The sequence below is a fragment of the Tupaia chinensis genome, unplaced genomic scaffold (genome assembly GCF_000334495.1).
Source record: "Tupaia chinensis unplaced genomic scaffold, TupChi_1.0 Scaffold000097_1, whole genome shotgun sequence".
In the NCBI taxonomy this organism is placed as follows: Eukaryota; Metazoa; Chordata; class Mammalia; order Scandentia; family Tupaiidae; genus Tupaia; species Tupaia belangeri.
In genome coordinates this window covers 9,985,943-10,005,214 of record NW_006159559.1, presented here as the reverse complement: position 1 = coordinate 10,005,214, position 19,272 = coordinate 9,985,943, and the positions used below count along the sequence as shown (strand labels likewise).

At 39.7% G+C, this 19,272-nt stretch overlaps 1 protein-coding gene across 2 annotated transcripts; it reads left to right on the top strand.

Annotated features, from left to right (window-relative positions):
- The first annotated feature begins 10,166 nt into the window (after positions 1-10,166).
- Positions 10,167-19,266, top strand: GJB7 (gap junction protein beta 7). 2 transcript variants are annotated; one of them, XM_027769918.1, is made up of 2 exons: positions 10,167-10,247; positions 17,085-19,266. In XM_027769918.1, exon 2 carries the CDS (start codon positions 18,236-18,238, stop codon positions 19,046-19,048), a length of 813 nt encoding a protein of 270 aa, XP_027625719.1. In that variant the 5' UTR covers positions 10,167-10,247; positions 17,085-18,235; the 3' UTR covers positions 19,049-19,266. The 2 variants fall into 2 exon arrangements, with proteins under 2 accessions (XP_027625719.1, XP_027625718.1); XM_027769917.1 differs by having other exon boundaries at positions 10,169-10,524.
- Positions 19,267-19,272: the final 6 nt, after the last annotated feature.

Here is a 19,272-nt window from a genome sequence, read left to right as displayed (position 1 = left end):
GGCAGGCGGGTAAAGAATTCCTTGGCATTCACCCATGGACGCCTGATAAAATAAGGCAAAGTGGCACAGCTATGTAACAATGCCAAGGGGGGAATTAAGGCAAAGGGATAACAGGATGCATTATTTTGAGGGATTATTTTCTTTTGTTCATATATTTTTAAATATTGTTACATTTATTGTAAATAACAATTGGGGGCTAGCAGGTGGGTATTGTGGTTAATGGCTAATCATGGGTCGAGTCCCAAACCTGGTAGCTTGAAAATCACACCAGGCATATGACCATGCATGCCCAAAATCCTAGGAGGACAACAGAGAAAAGACGGCAGCATGACCATCCCTCCTGGGGGATGATTTCTCACTTTCTCTGTGTATTTCTCTGATAAGACAACTGTCCATTTTAATTGATTTAATAGTTTTTAAAGGCAGTTGCACTAATTTATAACCCAATTGCAGTGTTTGAGAGTTTCAGTTGTTATTGTTACACACTCTCATTAGTGTTTAATAGCCACATTTTTTGATATTTCCCCATTTTGGTAGGTGTCTATTAGTAGCCCATTGTGGTTTAATTTGTATTTCCTTGATTACTATGATTATTCCCTTTCATATGCTTATCTTAACTCTATTTTAAAATAATGATAGACTTTAAAGAATTTGCAAGAATAGTACCAAAAGGACTTGTATGCCTGTCACTTACCTTGTACCAATGATATCATCTCATATAACAATAATGTATTATCATATTAGGAAATTATTGGCATAATATAAATACCTGTGTTGCAGATCTTATTCAGATTTCATTGGTTATGGCATGCACTCATTTTTTGTATGACATTGTATATAAACCCATGACATTTTATTGTATGTTTAGGTTTCTATAGCCACAACTACAATCAAGATGAAAAACTGGGGATCAGGGGAACCAGCAGTTAGCGTAATGGCTATGTCGCTGGACTCCCACGTAGTCGACCGCGGTTCGTGTTCCGGACCCGGTGGCTTAAAACTCACGCCGGGCGCGTGTGTGTGCATGCCCAAGATCCCGAGAGGAGAATGGAGGAGAAGGGATTGCGGCGTGACCATCCCCCCTGGGGGGTGATTTCTCGCTTGCTGTCTCTATGTCTCTCTCTGTCTGTCTGGCGAGCACACGCGCCCTACAGTGAAAATCTCTCTCAAAAAAAAAAAAAACTGGGGATCAGCAGATGGAGTAATGGTTACGTTGCTGGACTCCGATGTAGTTGACCATGGTTCCTAGACCTGGCGGCTTAAAACTCATACCAAGCGCCTATGTATGCATGCCCAAAATCTCAAGAGGAGAGTGGAGGAGAAGGGATTACGGCATGGCTATCCCCGCTGGAAGGTGATTTCTCCCTTTCTGTCTCTCAGAGAATGAGTGTGTAGAAACATAGTAAAAGGGCAGCCATCCACAAGCTGAAGAGACAAGCCTCAGGAGAAGCTACTCTGCCAGGACCTTATTCTTGGACTTGCAATTTTCAGAACCATAAGGAAATTAATTTCTATTGTTTAAGCCATAAGTCTGTGGTATTTTGTTTTAGCCATCTTAGCAAATTAATACAAGTATATGGGACTTGGAGGGGCCATGAAGCTTAAGTTTCATTAGCTTCAGGGTAAATCTGCCTTGTATTTAAAATAATTAAAGATGCCCCTAACCTAAAAGTTAGCTAATTTAGGAAATGGGCTCTGGAATATTCATAGACCAAGAGAGGAGAGCTTGCTCTTTGCCCTTTCTATAAATTCATGCAAATGATCTTGGAGAGTCAGTGCCACATCAAACCCTGTCCCCTAACAGTTTAATTTGAGTACGATTCCCTAAGAGGAGAGACTCCTGCAATAGTTACTCCCCAAATTCCTTCTTCCTTTCTCTTCAAGTCTGCAGTCCAATATACTTGGACTGTCTCTTCAGCTTGCAGATGGCTGCCGTATACACACTCATCCCTCTGCACACACATGCCCCTGGTACCTCTGTGTGCCCAAACTTATGTCCTCATAAGGACACAAGTCAAACTGACTTAGGGCCCATCCAAATGGCCTCTTTTAAACGTAATCACCTCTTATCTCTAAATACAATCACATTCTGAGATACTGAGGACCAGGGCTTCAACCTATGAATTTTGAGGGGCACATAATTCAGCCCATAATATGACTGCTCTTAGTTCTCTTCTTTCTCTCAAAGTTCTCCCGAGGACAAATGGTGATGAGGGTATTCTGAAATGCAGTATTCTTACAGTAGGCTGAATGAATAAAGAAGGTTTTGCCTCCTTCCACTCCTCATCCTAGCCAAAACCCACTGAATAATCTTTAATCTTTTTTTCCAGTGCTTTAACTGAAGGCTATGTGCACAGCTAACCGTGTTCACTATACAACCAGGAGCAAAGTGTGACCATACTTGGATATCAAAAGGTAGAAGAATGAACAGCTATTGTATGCCCATGTTTACCTCATGGGATACCATCTGCTGAGCTGTTATGGCAACATGCAGAATGGAATAATCAACAGACCTTAAGCCCTGAATAAGGTTGGAAGTGTGTACTTACATTATACCATACCAAAAGAAAAAAATAGTTTAAGACACTTTTAATCTAGTTTTTAAAAAGTTTAGTCAAGTATTAGAGGAAGTATTTGACCAAATTATTTAATATTCTATAAATTGTATATTAATCTTTCCACTTACCTGTCTCACTGAAATGAAAAAAAAAAATGACCTGGGGAAACAATGCTTCTACTTTTAACATTTTGAAATCCTTTTTTTCTTTTTAAGAGAGAGTTTTGCTATAGGGCAAAATTCATTGGAGAGGCAGAGAGAGAAAAAGTGAGAAATCATCCCCTCAGGGAGATGGCCATACCACAGTCCCTTCTCCTTCAGTCTCTTCTTGGGATTTTGGGCACGTATGCACATGCACCCAGTGTGTTTTAAGCCACCAGGTCTGGGATTCAAACTGTGGTCAACTATGCGGGAGTCCAGTTACGTAACCATTATGCCATCTGCTGGTTTCTGAAATCCCCTTTTATACAGGAATCTCAAATTGTTTCGTCAACTGTTATTCACTACTTGGCCTCTTCAACCTTAAATTAAACTAACATTAATCAAATAGCTATAACATATCAGACATTTTTATCCAAAATTTTCACATTATTGCCTTAATGGCTAATATAAGGGCTAATAATTCTTGAGTACCTAATAAAGGTACAGATCTAAGAGCCTATGCCAACCTTTCTAGAGTTAGAGATTCTATTTATATGTTTTTATTTACGCTTCATAATATTAATCTCCAAATTACATTTAAGGCATAAGGCTTTATTTATATAGATTTTTTTAATAAGAAATAGGATTTTGTTGCCTGTTTTTATGTCCCCATTTAAAAAATCTTACTATTAAAATAGCATTCTAAAATAAAATAGCATTCTAAAAAGACTAACATCTGGGGCTAGATGGCAATGTGGTATTTAAATATGATGCTCTTTGAGGCTAACCGACACGAGAAGGCTTCAGTTTCGCTTCTGGAGACTTCCCTGAGTATGCTGCACACACGTGTGCCCAGAATCCTGGTGGCTGACGGGTGTGTCAAGGTGTCGGGACCTGCCTGAGTGTCTTTTGTTCTTTTTCTCTCAGATTCTCACTCATGAAATAAACCTTAAAAAAAAAAGTTTGACTATTGATTTTAGTTAGAGAAATGGTGTTAAAATGTGATCATTCCTACACTCTTCAGATATTCTGTACCCATAGAATATTTTTCCTCGGTCCTTTCCCACAACAGTCAGAAGATAGATGAACCATCTATGGCACCAGAAAAGGCAGCAGCTCCAGGCACAGAGCCCTTTCACCCATTCTTACTGCAACGGGAAGCCTCAGAAGCATTTGTCATTTGACAGGATTGGTGTCATCAATGGGACACCAATTAGTAATTCGCCATTACTAAGTAATGCTTATTGCATTCCTGGAGTTGATCCAGATGCTACAAATCTGTGGCGAATTATGGTGTTACTGGGAATCACTGTGTCAGAAAGAGACAGGTACTTCCACCTTTATATAGGTATCTTATGTTTCTAAATTGTACCAGAAAGCAGTTGTTCTGAGCGTTTATGTGGAAGCAAAGTCCTCTCCATAAGTGTTTTGCTGTCCAGAACAATAGGTTGTTTTTAAATTATTATTATTTCAAATCTATGCATTCTTCTCTCATGACTTGTGCCATTTTCTTCCCAAGAAATTTCACAATCCAAGGTCACCGTGCTTTCTAAGATAATGACGGCCGCCATTTACTGAGCAGCTGTTGTTTCGTTTGAAACAGGAATGCATTTCCCATTTGGCAGATAAGGAAATGGCAGTTCAGAGACCTCAAGCATCTTCATTGAGACCACAAATTGAAGTAAAAAATAACTTCTTTTACAGGCTAAGTAAAATATAGGTCCAGTGTTCCAACCTTGGTTTGTCTGAACTCATAGTCTATGGGGTAGCTATTGAAAAAGAGTCGTGAACTAACAATGACATAAAATTCTTTTAAGTAAATAACTCACTTGTACTTAGTCTCTCCAGATTAAAAATCTCTAGCTGCTCTAGTCCTTTTTATGACCAAGTGACAGACATCTTATTACCCTGGTTTCTGTTTTCCAGACCCACTTGAGTTTGTCAAAGTTCCTATTAAGGCCAGAAAACAAAAACAAAACAGTGTTCCAACTATCTCTAACCTGAGCAGGAAAAACAGAACCCCCACCTGTCTTGGTGGAGACACGTGCTAGGAAAGGTCAAGGCCAGAGCACCGTGCAGTGTTACCTGCGCGGTGGTTCCAGATCATAGCAGTGCCTGCACTGTCCTTTCACCATTATGGTTAGCTGTGGTGCTCATGCTTAGAACCTCACTCATGTTCTCCCATGCCATCTGAATTCAACACAACTCTGCATTCTTTCCTAACAGAGTGACCCCTAAGGTGGGTCTTCTTGCAGTCTCCGCCCTTGTGTAGTGCACCCAGGGGGACACATGGGTCATTTGAAGGCTTTGCCTCCTGCTGCCTCCTGTATGCCCTGGGCTGTGCTCTTGCAGATCTTGCCCCATTTCTCACACTGAAGAGGCAACTCTCAAAACTGAATTCTAAAAGGAGCAAAGGACAAGGTTACAATATTCATCCCAACCTTTCTCCAGTTCTGTCTTACCTTATTTCACTCCACCCTCTGCTTTCCAACTTCAAGATGATGTTTTTATTACAATACTCTGGCCCTTTGTGTGTGTGTGTGTGTGTGTGTGTGTGTGTGTGTGTGTGTGTTATTATGTTTCTTCCAAACCGAAAATGGAGGTGGAAGAATTAAATCTTCCACAGCAGAGGCACTGTGTTCAGAGTATATCCATTCCTTTCTCTCCAGAAAGATCTGACTCATATTCTACCTGTCTGTAGAGCCTGTCCTGATTACCCCCTTGGCAATTCCCCCCCACCCCCCACCACCAGGTGCCCAGCTTCTGTGAAATACCACAAAATCTTTGAGGGACCTTTGTCTAATAAAAGACACCTCTGCCCTATGTGATCACCATAAGCTACCTTTGTTTGGGTTAGTACTGACATTATTAGAAGGCTGGGATCCTCTGAATCACCAGTGCCTGGAGGTTCAGTAAGGTCACCTTCAAGGTTGTCCTAACAACAAACTACCTCAGCCCAACTGTTCCTAGCAGGTGTCTCAGGACAAACAAGTAATGTTTTAATGTCACAGATATGTGAGTGCTGACTGAACACACAGGAGTGGAAACTGAAAGGGATGACCAATACCACAAACAAGGCTTTGTTATCTCATTATTATGTAACCCTACGGAACAAAAATATGGACAAAGCTAGAATCCAGTTACAACTGCACTGCAATTTTCTTCCGAAACATTTTTTTTAATTAATTAATTTACATGTATCCCCTGAGCATTGTCATAGTATACAAAATGTGATTTCCCATCCAGGATACACTGAATAGTGGCTTAATCATACATGTTATCATCAACAAATAATGTCCCATTTCTTGTTTCATATATATTTTCCCCGCTATTTCTCACCCTCTGCCATTTCCTACCCTCCTCCCATACTGTCTCTGGTGTCTACAGTTGCTTTCCATCCCCCCCACCCCCACATTTTATTGTTCACAAAATATCTTAATTAAACTAGCTACTTTCAATAGCAAGTTCAGCTAATATATACATATCTGTGAATACATGTCTGACTTTGGGCGTGAAACTCAGAGTAGAATGAATTTACTATAAAGTAGCACCTAGCTGATGCTATATAGCTTACTACTGTCATTAAATAGGTATTTTTAATATTATTTTTAATTTCAAGAAAAGCACTTTCAGCTTTAGTAAATCAAAGAAATGCTAAGGAACTTTGCTTAAAGCCAGGGAACAGGTTAGGATTCTGTTCAAATAGTAGGTACATGAACCTATCAGCAGCTCAACACAGGACAAAAATTCTTAAAACCAGAAAACAAAGCCTAGAAGAAAATCAGCAACATTTTAGTCAAAAGTCACAAAATACTATTTCACCAGTTCGTCTCATGTACTTAATCTATCTTCTGTTGTGATTCAATCTTCCCGATTACATTCTGGGATATAATTTTCAACTCCAGACAAGTCCCTACAATTAAGTTGGCCATTTTCTTAGTTTTTGAACTCTTATTTCTGTATCTCTGTATTTAATTTTCCTGGTATAGCACTTGTAAGAAATGGGCTAACCACGAGAGAAAATAGAACTGTAGAGCCTTTATTGGGAGCACTCCTGGGTGAGGTTTGCTGGCCCAGCAGAAAGGGAGAGAGAGAGGGTGGGAGAGGGGCCAGAGAAGTCACGCACTGGAGCAGGATTTAGCAATTTTTATAAGGGTATAGGGTTGGGGAGTGCCTTAGAGGTAGAAACAGTCCATGTATGGTAAAGGTTTAGAGGGAGAACAGACTAGTGTGCTGCATAACATCTAGTGACATGTGCAGAGTAGAGTCCCATGTGCAAAGTAGAGCACCATGTGCAGTACAAAGCGCATGTGCAGAGTAGAGTGTCATGTGCTACATTCAGGTTAGATCTGAGTACAGCACAGGTCTGATGACTGTATAGATCCGGGTTGCATCAGCTGACTGTGATGTGGTGTCTAATCCACACATCCAAGCTGCCCAGGCTTCCGGCCTACCAGTACTCCCTTGAGAACTTCTTGGAGATCTGGTCTGGTGTTGGTAAATTCTTTCAGGCTTTGTTTATCTGAGAATGTTCATGTATTTTCTTCCCATATGAAGGATAATCTTACTGGGTACAGTATTCTTGGTTGAAATTGCTTTTCCCTTAACACTTTGAATATTATTCCCCATTCTTTCCTCGCTTGCATTGTTTCTGATGAGAGGTCCACTGTTAACCTGATGGGATACCCTTTGTAGGTAACTTGATGTTTCTCTCTTGTCTATCTTAGTATCTTGTCTTTGTCTGTGGTTTTTGTCAATCTGACTATAATGTGTCTTGGAGAAGATCTTCTTGGGTTGATTCTATTTGGGGTCCTTTGTATTTCTTGGGAATGGATCTTTGAGTGTCTCTCTAGGTTTGGAAAGTTTTCTTCCAGGACTTCATGGAATAGGTTATCAATGTCCTTATGAGTCTCTTCTCCTTCTGAGATACCAATTATCCAGATGTTTGGACATTTGATGGTATCTAGTATTTCTTGTATATTATTCTCATTTTTTTCTGGCAATTTTTTCAGTCTTCATTGTGGATTTTTCTAGGCCGATTCTATCTTCTACATCTGAGATTTGATTTTTTTGTATGATCTAATCTGCTTTTAATACTTTCAAGGGAGATTTTGACTTCCTGTATTACAGCCTTCATATCTAACAGGTCCATTTGATTCTTTTTTTAATAGTGTGTAATTCCTCTTTTAGATCTTGCAAGAATTTCCACATCTTCTGAACCTCATCAGTTCCTTTCTCCTGCCTCTTCTGCAGTTCATTGTCTCTCTTCCATCTCTGTTAGCTTTGTCACTATGACTATTCTAAATTCTTTATCAGACATTTCCATGAGATTCATTGTACTGTCTGAGGATGAAGAGGAGTTATTCTTTTCCCTTGGAGGAGAGGTATTTTCTTGCTTTCCCATATTTCTTGTGGCCCGAAGTGATTTCTAGACATCTGATAGATGGTAAGTTTCTTCCTAATTCTTGAAGTTCGATCTGAGTGTTCAGAGGCATGCAGAAGGGGGTGATCTGCATTCTCTCTTCTGTTCTGTTTTCACTCTTTGTGCATCAGATTCAGTGGGAATAGAGGAATATTCTGACTCTAATTGTATTCAGATGTTTGGATACCGTTCACTTGGACCTGTCTAGACACTTATGTGTAGAGGCTGAGCAGCCAATGAATAAATAAAAATACAAAAGAATTAAAGAAAAGGAAAGAAGAAGAAAAAATAAAATGAAAAAGAAGAAAAAATGATAAAAAAACCATTACATTATAATTTTAATAAGCAAAAAATGAAAACTGTGTGGTGCACACGTGCACTGTGCGAAAGCAGTATTTCACAGCTGAAGTTTGGTATCCATCTCGGAATGGGCCTGGCCTGGGTTTGTGCCTTTCCTAAATAAAGTGGGGAAAGGCACCAATTAGGAGAGGCTTAAGAACCCAGAGAATAATTTACTTAAAAAAATTTTTTTTTAAATTAAGTCACAGGGAGACACAGCAAGACAGAGAGAGACAGAGAGAAACGGAGAGAAGGAGACAGAGGTATCCCTAACCACTAGAAATGAGTCTAGAAGGGGAAATCTCAGCAGAAAAATCTTCATTTTTGGTCAAGGGAAGCAATATTTCACAGCTAAAGTTTGTATCCACCTCAGGATCTCTAGCCTAAGTTTTAAGCCCCTGGGCCCAGGACTTGAACTGTGGTCAGCTATGACCTAACCACTATGCCATCTGCTAGTACCTTAAAGCTATTAAAAAAAAATGGGGGGCCAGCAGGTGGTGTGGTGGACTTCCATATAGCCCACCATGGTTTGAGTCGTGGACCTGGTGGCTTGGTTTCTCACTTTCCTGCTCACTCTTTTTTTCTCTCTTTCTGCCTCTGTCTGGTGAGCACAGTTCATTAAATTAAATAATTCTTAAAAATAATTTTAAAAAATATATTTTTTTACATATCTTAACTTTTAGGCAAACTCATACCTAGAAATAGTACCATAAAAAAATAAAATACAGGGCTGGCAGGTGGCATGGTGGTTAAGATGCTGGGCTCCCACATGACCAACTGCAGTCCTAGTACCAGACCTGGTGGCTTGCTTTCTCACTTTCCCTTTCTTTCTCTCTCTGGTCAAACTACAAAATATAAGAGTAAATGATATGAAATAAATAGTTCTTTTTAAAAAGATAACATACTTTAAATCTGTCATTTTTTTTTTAAGGTAGGTTTTTGCCATGTGGCATGTGTACTTGCCAAAGAGTGATAAAGAGAGGGAAAGTGAGAGGTCACTACCCGGGAAGGATAGCTACGTTGCAATTCCTTCTCCTCTCTCTCTCCCTCCTGTTGGGATTTTGGGTATGGACATACATGCGCCTGCTGAGATTTTCAAGCTGGGTCTGGGATTCAAACTACAAAGTTGGCTATGTGAGATCCAGCTGCCTTAACCACTGTGCCACTTGCTGGTTCCACATATTTTCTTTTTTTTTTTTTCATAATATAAGGAGACTTCAAAAACTTTTTCGAAAGTGGAATCAAAGTATGAGTTTATTTTGCTGAAACAATATTGAAATTTGTGCGTTTTTTAAAGAATTATTTTATTTTAATTAATTTATTAATTTATTGATTTTATTTTGACCAGAGAGGGACAGAGTGAGAGAGAGAGCACGAAAGTGAGAAAGCAAGCCACTAGGTCCGGGACTTGAACCGCAGCTGGCCATGTGGGAGTCCAGTGCCCTTGACCACCCTGCCACCTACCAGCCCTTGTGCATATTTTTTATAATTTGCATTTTACATGAACTTTTTAAGACTCCCTTGTATATATTACATCTATTTAAAAAAATAAACACCAAAATGGTGTGTTTTTACTTTCTGGATTTCTAAGAATAGGACATATGGAGTTAAACTCATCAAAATAGATTAACTTAAAGTGCTTTTTTGCCTATTGGTTTTTTTGTAGCTAGTTTTTGATAAAGCCTTGGAACGTCATTGAAGAGAGGAAAAAAACACTCTTTGTGTCACCTTCTTTGTGTGGATGATGGCAAGGCATCATAAAAAGGGATATTTATGAGCTGCATGTAGGTGAGCTACTTTGGATTCTTTTTTCCAGTTTCAGTTCTCTTTCAATGTATACTGTAAACAGAAGAGACCCAGGAATTCTCATTTAAGTTATGAGTCAAAACAAATGATCAGGTTACACCTGTTTGGCTTATACTACCTTGGAAACCACTAGACTCCATTTTCTTATGCTTAAAGCATTACTTCGCTCTTAGGAAAATAATATAATCAACTCATGCTTTTTTAAATCATATGAATAAGTCACTGGAACTCTTCTTAATCTCCACATCAGTGTCAAGAGGTAAGTTAAGTTTATTTTCTTATGAAGGGATTTGTCGATTTAGTGGGCAAATTGCTGACTGTATCTCAAAGAACCTTACTTACGAAACTGGTAGTGGACTGCATCTGGCTAGAGTTCTGTGCAGTTTTCTGAATCTTAATAAATAGGAATGCTGAAATGCTTAAATCCTGGGGTATCCCTTGGTTGTGAAACTGTCATTCAGTGTATTTGCACTTTTCTTGTGATCATAGAAACAATACACATATAAACATCCTGTACCCCTTGGGACTATAACAACAAACTCTAGCAGAGCCACAAATCCTGGGTTTGAGAAACCTTGCTTTAGAGATTTTCCAAATAGACCAAAATGAAGATTTTTTTCAACTCATCAAAAATAAAATGCCTTGAATTGATACTGGGAGTTAAAGGGTTTGCGAGTGTCAGCAGGTGCAATGGGGCTCAGAGGCAGAAAGATGCCCATGAGAGGAAACTCTATTTTATGGGGGGCAAACAATTTATGTGCAAGGAAGGCAGAATTATAGATGGACTAGGACAATCCAGAGCTTGATGGCAGGTGGAGACCAGCCATGTAGAACCTGAGTTCTGCTGCTGGATTTGCTGCTGACTTATTGGGAGTCTTGGATGAGTCTCCTGTATCTTTTGAGTTTGGGTTTCTTCATCACTAAATTGGGGGTGGCATGACACACCTGCTTATTACAGAGGATAGAGGTGAGGGTTGAATGAGATTGTATAAAATGTTTCAGAAATGATTGAGTTCTATCAAGGATGAGTATTACTATTAAAAAGAGGTGAAAGGAGCTGGGTATATGCTTACAGTTTTTTTTTCAGGGATTGTTACTTGTGGTCTGCAAGGCGGTTGGAAATCTGGTGCTACTCAAGCTTAAGTTTCAAAACAGCTCTTTGCGGTGATTACAAAGCATCTGTCTAGCTCCTGGTGGTGCAAGGGCTTTTTGAACAGTGTTGTACCCATCTGGACAGAGTGGCCTCACCTACCTTCCCTCTGGGCGGCCATGCTTGTCACTCCCTGAACCACCCAGAAGTGAAGTCTCCTGTGTCGAGAGAGAAGTTACTGGCATGGCAAAGGCCTGCCCTGCAACAAGAGAATTGGCGGGTTGCTCAAGAGGGGTCTCAACCTTGGTACTGCAGTCAGGGGCTGGTGCTCAGTCCCAAAGGTTCAGGAGCTCAGGTGTATAATTTACCCAGAACTGAGTCTGCTCTAAAGGACTCATTCATGTTAACTGAGCCCAGGGAGCCTGATTTATGAAGTGTCTCTCCAGTTACTTTGTGATGTTGAATCCTAGGAAAACTTTCTTGCATAGTATAAAGAATCATGGTCAGAAAATTATTACTCAGAAGGTTGTTTGGTAAACTGGAGTATTAAAAATTAAATGATTGCTATGGATGTTTAATTCAGGATGTAGAAAGGCCAAATGAATGAACTATCCTTGACCATACAAAAAGGTCTCGTGACTCATGTGCTGAACCTAAAAATTTGTGAAAATTCTGACTAGTTCTGACAACTTCGCATGTTTGCAATAGGGGTTGCCCCAGAAAATCTAGAATCTTGGCTGCAGGAGAGAGTGACTGAGTAGTTCGTAGCTGTACGGTATAGTCTTTTCCCTATGTACAGAGCTATGTGGATGCTGGGAAGATCTATTTGCCCATCTTTCATGAAGCTCTCTACCCTTTACAACCTTTGCAGCCATGTCGTTATGTCATGGATACATAGTTGATTCACATTCACTATCCACTTTACTCGGGTACTCTTTGTATGCTGTGAGTGGGTCTAGCATTTGCCAAGTTATTCCAGAAATACATGACAGATGATCTCTTTGGGATGAGTTTCTTCTACAAGTAGGCATCCTCCTTCCCCATGACAGTCTTTACACATTTCACACTCAAGAAAGGTATTTATCTCCAAATTTTGAGTTTCTTAATTTAGCCTGATTGTACTCCAGAATATTATGTCATAGACATCTGAGTTTATTTTTTTAATTTCTCTTGATTAGTTAGATCTTTAGAATAGCTAGCAGAGGCTTTTTGCCTGAAATTCTGGGGGTCCTACAAATTTTACTGGTTTAATGGTGATAATGATAATTTTTAAATTATTATTTATTATGACCAGGTATTATCCTAAGTGTTTTTGATGATATTGCTTGTAACTATACAAATGCAAATTCATTTTAAGAGACTAGAACTTTACATGTATGAAGTTATTTCCTCTAGCTTTTTCAATTGGTTGTGACTCTTGAATATACAGCACACAGGGAATAGCTATTTTAAGCTTTGTATTCACACAATTCTACTCCAAAGTTCTTGTGCTAATGATTAGGTAGGTATCTGCTATGATGAAGACAAGGGTTAAAACAAGCAGTCATTTGGGGCCAACAGATGGTATAGAGCTTATGTTGGTTAGGATCCCATATGGCTAACTGTGGTTCGAGTCCCAGGCCTGGTGGCTATAAACTCATGCCAGGTGCATGTGTGTGCATGGTCAAGATCCCAGGAGTATAACAGAGACTGCAGCATGTCCATCCCCTCTGGGGGTTGATTTCTAACTTTCCCTCTCACTATCTCTGTCTCTCTCTCTGGTGAGTGCACAAAAACCTCCAAACAAAAACAAAACAAAGTCATTAATTATTACTAGAGTATTCTAATTCCTCATCCCCTGTAGTGCATGTGTGCACATATACCCACACATACCTAGTCTCCACTAACCAGACACATTTCATTTGGAATTTTAATAAAAAGTGCTACTTGAATTAACATTGATGACAATAAGGAAAACTATTGCTGTAAGATCAAATATTTGAATAAATAGGAATAATTTTTTTTAAGGTTTCTTGCCATAGGGCACATGCACTCACCAGAGACAGAGACAGTGAGATGGAAAGTGAGAAATCACCTCTTGGGAGAGTAATATGGGCTTGAAATGGGGAGGCATGAGAGCATATGGGGTGGGAAGATGAATCATCTGACCAGAGTGAGTGAATGTTGGTAGGCATAAGATTAGGCAGGCCCTGAACATCAAGGTGAGAATTTGACATTCATTCTGAAAATATTGCAGAAGCCATAGTATATTCCCAAGCAGAGAATGATGGGACGAAAACAGCATTTTAACCCAGCATCCAAGTGCAGAACCGCTTTTAGGAGGGAGTCAGGCTATCTCCCACTTGTTTTTCTTACAGATGTGACAGGATGGTGTGTCTCAGATGCAGCTAGGAGTTAAGAGGAAGAGGGGACCTTAGAACAAGGGATGTTGAATTTAATTGGGAATGGAGTGACAATTCAGGTGGAGAACAGAGAAGCTGGACAAAAGAGAAGAATGGTAGAGTTGCCAGCATTTGCAGGGAAGTTTTGAGTACTTGAGAAGCCATGTTCTTTTTTTTTTATATATAATTATTTATTTTATTTATTCATTCATTTATTTCTTAATTTGACCAGAGACAGACAGAGGGTAAGAGTGAGAGAGAGAGGAAGTGAGAAAGCAAGCCACCAGATTCAGGACTCAAACTCTGGTCAGCCATGTGGGAGTGTCCAGTGCCTTAACCACCACGCCACCTGCTGGTTCCAGAGAAGCCAAGTTCTTATTCACTATTGAATTTTTAACTGTTATTTAGGCAGTGGTGTGCAATAGTGAGCAGTGAAGGTACTTGGTTTGGTTGCCAGATAAAACATAGATTGCTCAGTTTCATTTGAATTTCAGATAAACCATAAATAATCTTTTAGTATCTGTGATCCCAAATATTAGAAGGCACATTTATAGTAAAAATCATTTGTTGTTCATTTGTTGTTCCCATTTGACTAGACATCAATGCATTTTTATTTTCTCTGTTTGACTACCCTAGCCCATTATAAAATATGTACTCTGAACAGACAAGAATCATATAAACAAGTATGTGATTTTAATATGTAAATGACATGAAGGAAAATCAGTCAGTATTATAATTAAGAATACCAAAGAAGACCTAAGTTAGATAAGTGGGGTCAGGGAAGCCGCTCTGACTCAGGTGAGGGGGACAAGAGCACTGAAGGCAGGAGAATGGAGGTAGGGTCTAAAGGAGAGACGGAAAGGAGAGAGATCATCTGGAACCCATCGTGCCTGGAGATGTACGAGGCAAGGTTGGAGAGACAGGCAAGGGCACTGCTACATAGGCCTTTGTTGTCGGGGGCAGGGGAAGGATTTGGCATTTTTTTAAACTTTAGAATTATTTTAAAATTTTTTTTAAAGAGTGCTCACCAGAGAGACAGTGCCGGGGGTGGGGGCAGTGAGATCGCAAGCTGCCAGATCTAGGAATTGAACTGCAGTCAGCCGTGTGGGAGTCCAGTGCCTTAACCACCATACCATCTACTGGCCTTTATAGTAGGACTTTAAGCAGAGAAATGAGACTGTGATTTTCTAGAAAATTTTTTTCAATGTCAAAATAAGAAAACAATACTGAGTACTCACCGTGTATCACACAATTTTGAGGGCTTACATCTATCAACTTGCGAAAGCCTCATAAACCCCATTAGGTAGGTACCATACCACCACCAATGAGCTTGGACTTGAATCCAGGGAGTCCAACCCTCTGCCCAGACTTGCATCCAGTAAACTAAACTACCTCTGTTAAAAGTGAACTGACATTGGAACATTCTTCCCCCATAAGAAAAGTCATTGTCTTTTCATTAGCAAAGAATCTGAAAATAGAATGGGTATTTATCAGTCCAATGGAAGTCATAGCACCGACGTTTGATGGCATCAGTCTTCTTTCTCCAGAGATCATCTTTCTACTGCTTTTCATTTAGAGGCAGTCTGCGTCTACTCTTACCGCCCTCTTTTCTCTAAAGTATCCAGCAGGGTACTTTCAAATGTTTTATAACATGATATAAATATCCTCAAGTAATATGGACAAATGCCCAATGGTATATGTCATAGGAAACACAGTACTCCCCCTCCTTAATCTTGGGGCTTTGTTTTAATATTTGATAAAGACATTAACCTTTCAGGTACATTTAACAATCCTTTTTATTTAACACAATTCTGTTTGTATTCTGAAAACCAAGGACATTGAGGGTATTTATTCCCTGCTGAATAGAACATTGTGTACATGTATCTTTGTTTTCTCTGAAAATACCCCCTAGCCTTCATTTATCTTTGCCGGGCTCTAGCACGTGAGTCTGTTTTGTATTGTTCTCTGTAAGAGATAATGTAATCTGCTCCAACAGGTGTGCTGCTGAACAATATCCTAATGTCCTTAACCCCTGGTTCCCCTCGCACTGCCATTCCATGATATTGTTGGCTGAATCTACGGAGAAAAATATAATTAATTTTTGTAATAAAAAATAGGACCTAAAACCAAAACATTTTCACCTGAGAAATCATAAAGCAAATTAGTGGCAGACCTGGAGCTCTAGCCCACGTCTTCTTGTCATGGTAGAAAGTAAAAAGCAGTGGTTCTCAACTAGGGAGATTTTACTCCATCTTCGGGATCCACTTAGAAATGTATGGAGACAGTTTTGGTTGACCCAAATGGTGTGTGTTTGGGGAAGGGGGGCTGCCACTGGCATTTAGCTGGTAGAGGCCAGGGGTTCTGATATATCCTCCAATGCACAGGACAGCAGCTGAGACAATGATCCAGTCCCAAATGTCAGTGGTGCTCATGCTGAGAAATCTTGTTTTACAGACTTATTTACCCTGCTCTGTATCTTAGCTGTGACCTTGAGAGAATGGCATCCATTTCTGTCTACCTTCTTACTGAAAGAACTGAACAACTATTACCATAAAACAAACAGACAAACAAAACCCCAAATCCACTTTCCAGGGTGGTTGTGAAAGACCAATTCAGAAGCACTGAACAGTGCTGAGTGTATCATGAGCCCAATAAACAAAAATCGGGCTCAAAAAAAATTATTAAAATAAATAAATAAATAAATACATACATACATACATACATACATACATACATACATACCCAAAAACAAAAACAAAAATCGGGCTCATTCACAAAGTTCAATTACAAGACAAGATGGAGGCAGGCAGTGCCAGAAAGTCAAAGTCACGGTAATGAAAAGGACTTCCCAATTGTCCGTTAGCTTCTTTTACATGGAAAACCAATGGCGAGAGGTATAAGAAAGTTAAATAGCATTCAGGGAAATAGAAAATAGTGGGTGCGTTGTATAAATGAGAGACAGATAGCAGTGGAAACTTGGAGGTGAACTTGAAAGATATTTAGGAAGAATTAGAAAAACCTGGTGGGCAATTAAAAAAGAGTCATGAGAGAGGAATCTAGGATGAATACAAGATTTCTGACTTTGTGTTGGTGGTGATATTCAAGAAGAATATGAAATTAAAGAGTGAAGACAATATTGGGTCATTGGGAAAATCATGAAGCATTTTTGCATAGAAAAACATGAAAAAAGTGTCATGACTTTCCCAATTACTTAACAGAGTCAGCTGTAGACACATCCAATTTGAGATACCTATGGGACATGCCGATAATAATCAGGAGTCAGTTAAACCAAATCTTTGAGAGAAGCTGAAGATTTGACAGTCAGAAATCTGAAAATTGAATCCACAGGAATGAATGATATTTCCCAGAGAATGTGACGTGAGAAAAGAGCAGAGTAAAGAACTTTGAAGAAGTGAACAAAGAAAACGATGATGGCACAATCCAGAAGTGAGAATAACAGGAAGAGAAGAGAGAGTAGTGCGGAAGGTTGAAAGCATTTTGAGAACACAAGCGCAGGAAATAACCAAATGTCACAGAAAAGGTAAATGAGATGCAAAGTGTCCAGAGATGTGGAGTTGGATGTTAGTACTAACTTTAGCCTGGAAAGTTAAGTACAATGGTGAAATTAAACTCTCAGCTGAGGAGTGACAGCTGAGGAAGTAGAAATAAGAGGGGAGAGGGCACTGGAAGGATAAACTGTAAAGACCTTCCTCTCACGCGCTAAAAACACGAAAAACACTGAAGCTTAATTTATATACTGAGAGGAAGGGGAAATGGAAGTTGAAGATACAAAATGAAGAATAGGGGAAATGAATAGATTAAGAATGGATGTAGAGCTGGAATGATTGTTTAGAGACAAGAAGAGGGAGACTTCCCCCTTCCAAACTAGGTAAAGAAGGGAAGTTGGCATGAATAGCAGCTCATCTGGAGGGTAAGCGGGAATGACTCTGTGGAAGTACATACTGGAGAGCCTCACTTTCACTATCAAATCATAGGGAAGCTCAGCTGCTGGCGTGGGACACAGGAAGGGCAGGAAAATTGCTTAAGGGTTGGGAAGAGAGATTAACAAGTTAGAGAGAGTAGAGACAATGACTTCAAGAGCCTGGCATGTAAAGGACATCTCAAAGTACTAGGTTCACATTGGGATTAACGTCTAATTCTTTCCTGATCAGACACAACCCATCCATCTCTAGAAGAAAGCAATACCCTATATTTTCCCAACCATGAACTTGTTTGAAAATGGGTGACAAGCAAATTCCAAATTAAAGTGGACACGGGATCAATGATCACCACGGACCAGCTGTATCATCTCCTTGTCATGAAAGTGATCACATCCTGCAGGATTGGTAGGGAGCTTTCAACACCCAGAGCTGTTACAATGCAGAAACTGGAGTTTTTCCAGAATCCCTCAAATAAGACAGAAGTGATCAAGTAGAAATTTAAAAATGTGATGAAACTGTTTTCTTTTGCAGAGTCTTGCCTTCTTCTGAGACTACACCATGAGCTGGATGTTCCTCAGAGACCTCTTAAGTGGAGTAAACCAATACTCATCTGGGGTTGGGCAGATTTGGCTGGCTGTAGTGTTCATCTTCCGTTTGCTGGTGTACATTGTGGCAGCAGAGCACGTGTGGAAAGATGAGCAGAAAGAATTCGAGTGTAATATTAGACAACCTGGTTGTGAAAATGTGTGTTTTGACTACTTCTTCCCCATCTCCCAGGTCAGACTTTGGGCCTTGCAGCTTATCATGGTCTCGACACCTTCACTTCTGGTAGTTCTACATGTAGCCTATCATGAGGGGAGAGAGAAAAGGCACAGAAAGAAACTCTACGTCAGCCCAGGCACAGTGGATGGAGGCCTATGGTGTACTTACCTTCTCAGCCTCATTGTCAAAATCAGTTTTGAAATTGGCTTCCTTGTTTTATTTTATAAACTGTACAATGGCTTTAGTGTTCCCTACCTTATGAAGTGTGATTTGAAGCCCTGTCCCAACACCGTGGACTGCTTCATCTCCAAACCCACTGAGAAAACCATCTTCATTCTCTTCTTGGTCATTACCTCATGCTTGTGCATTGTGTTAAATTTCATTGAAGTCAGTTTTTTGGTTCTCAAGTGCTTTATTAAATGTTTTCTCTTAAAATATGCTAAGAAATTCAAGTCCTCAGTATGTGAGAGACAGAGCCTTAGATGTGTAGAATGTGATGAGACAGGGGCTCCTTCCCTACTCCAGAATCCCCATGCAGGCTTGGCTCTAAGCACACCACAGCAACAAGAACCAAAGATACTTTGTGACACACAGTTGGGTCAGACATAGAAAACCTGCATTCCTCCTAAGCAACACATAAACTGGGTTGGAAAACAAAGGATATCAGCTTTAATGTCATTTGGAATTTGAAAAAAAAATCCCAATATGTTTTTAGTTGTGAGCACCAGACAGAGGTCTCATTGTTTTATTGTAGCATTCTCCATCATGTGGATACAACTGGTTTTGAATAGTGACTTACAAATTACACTGAAGAACTCCAACTAACACTCTTT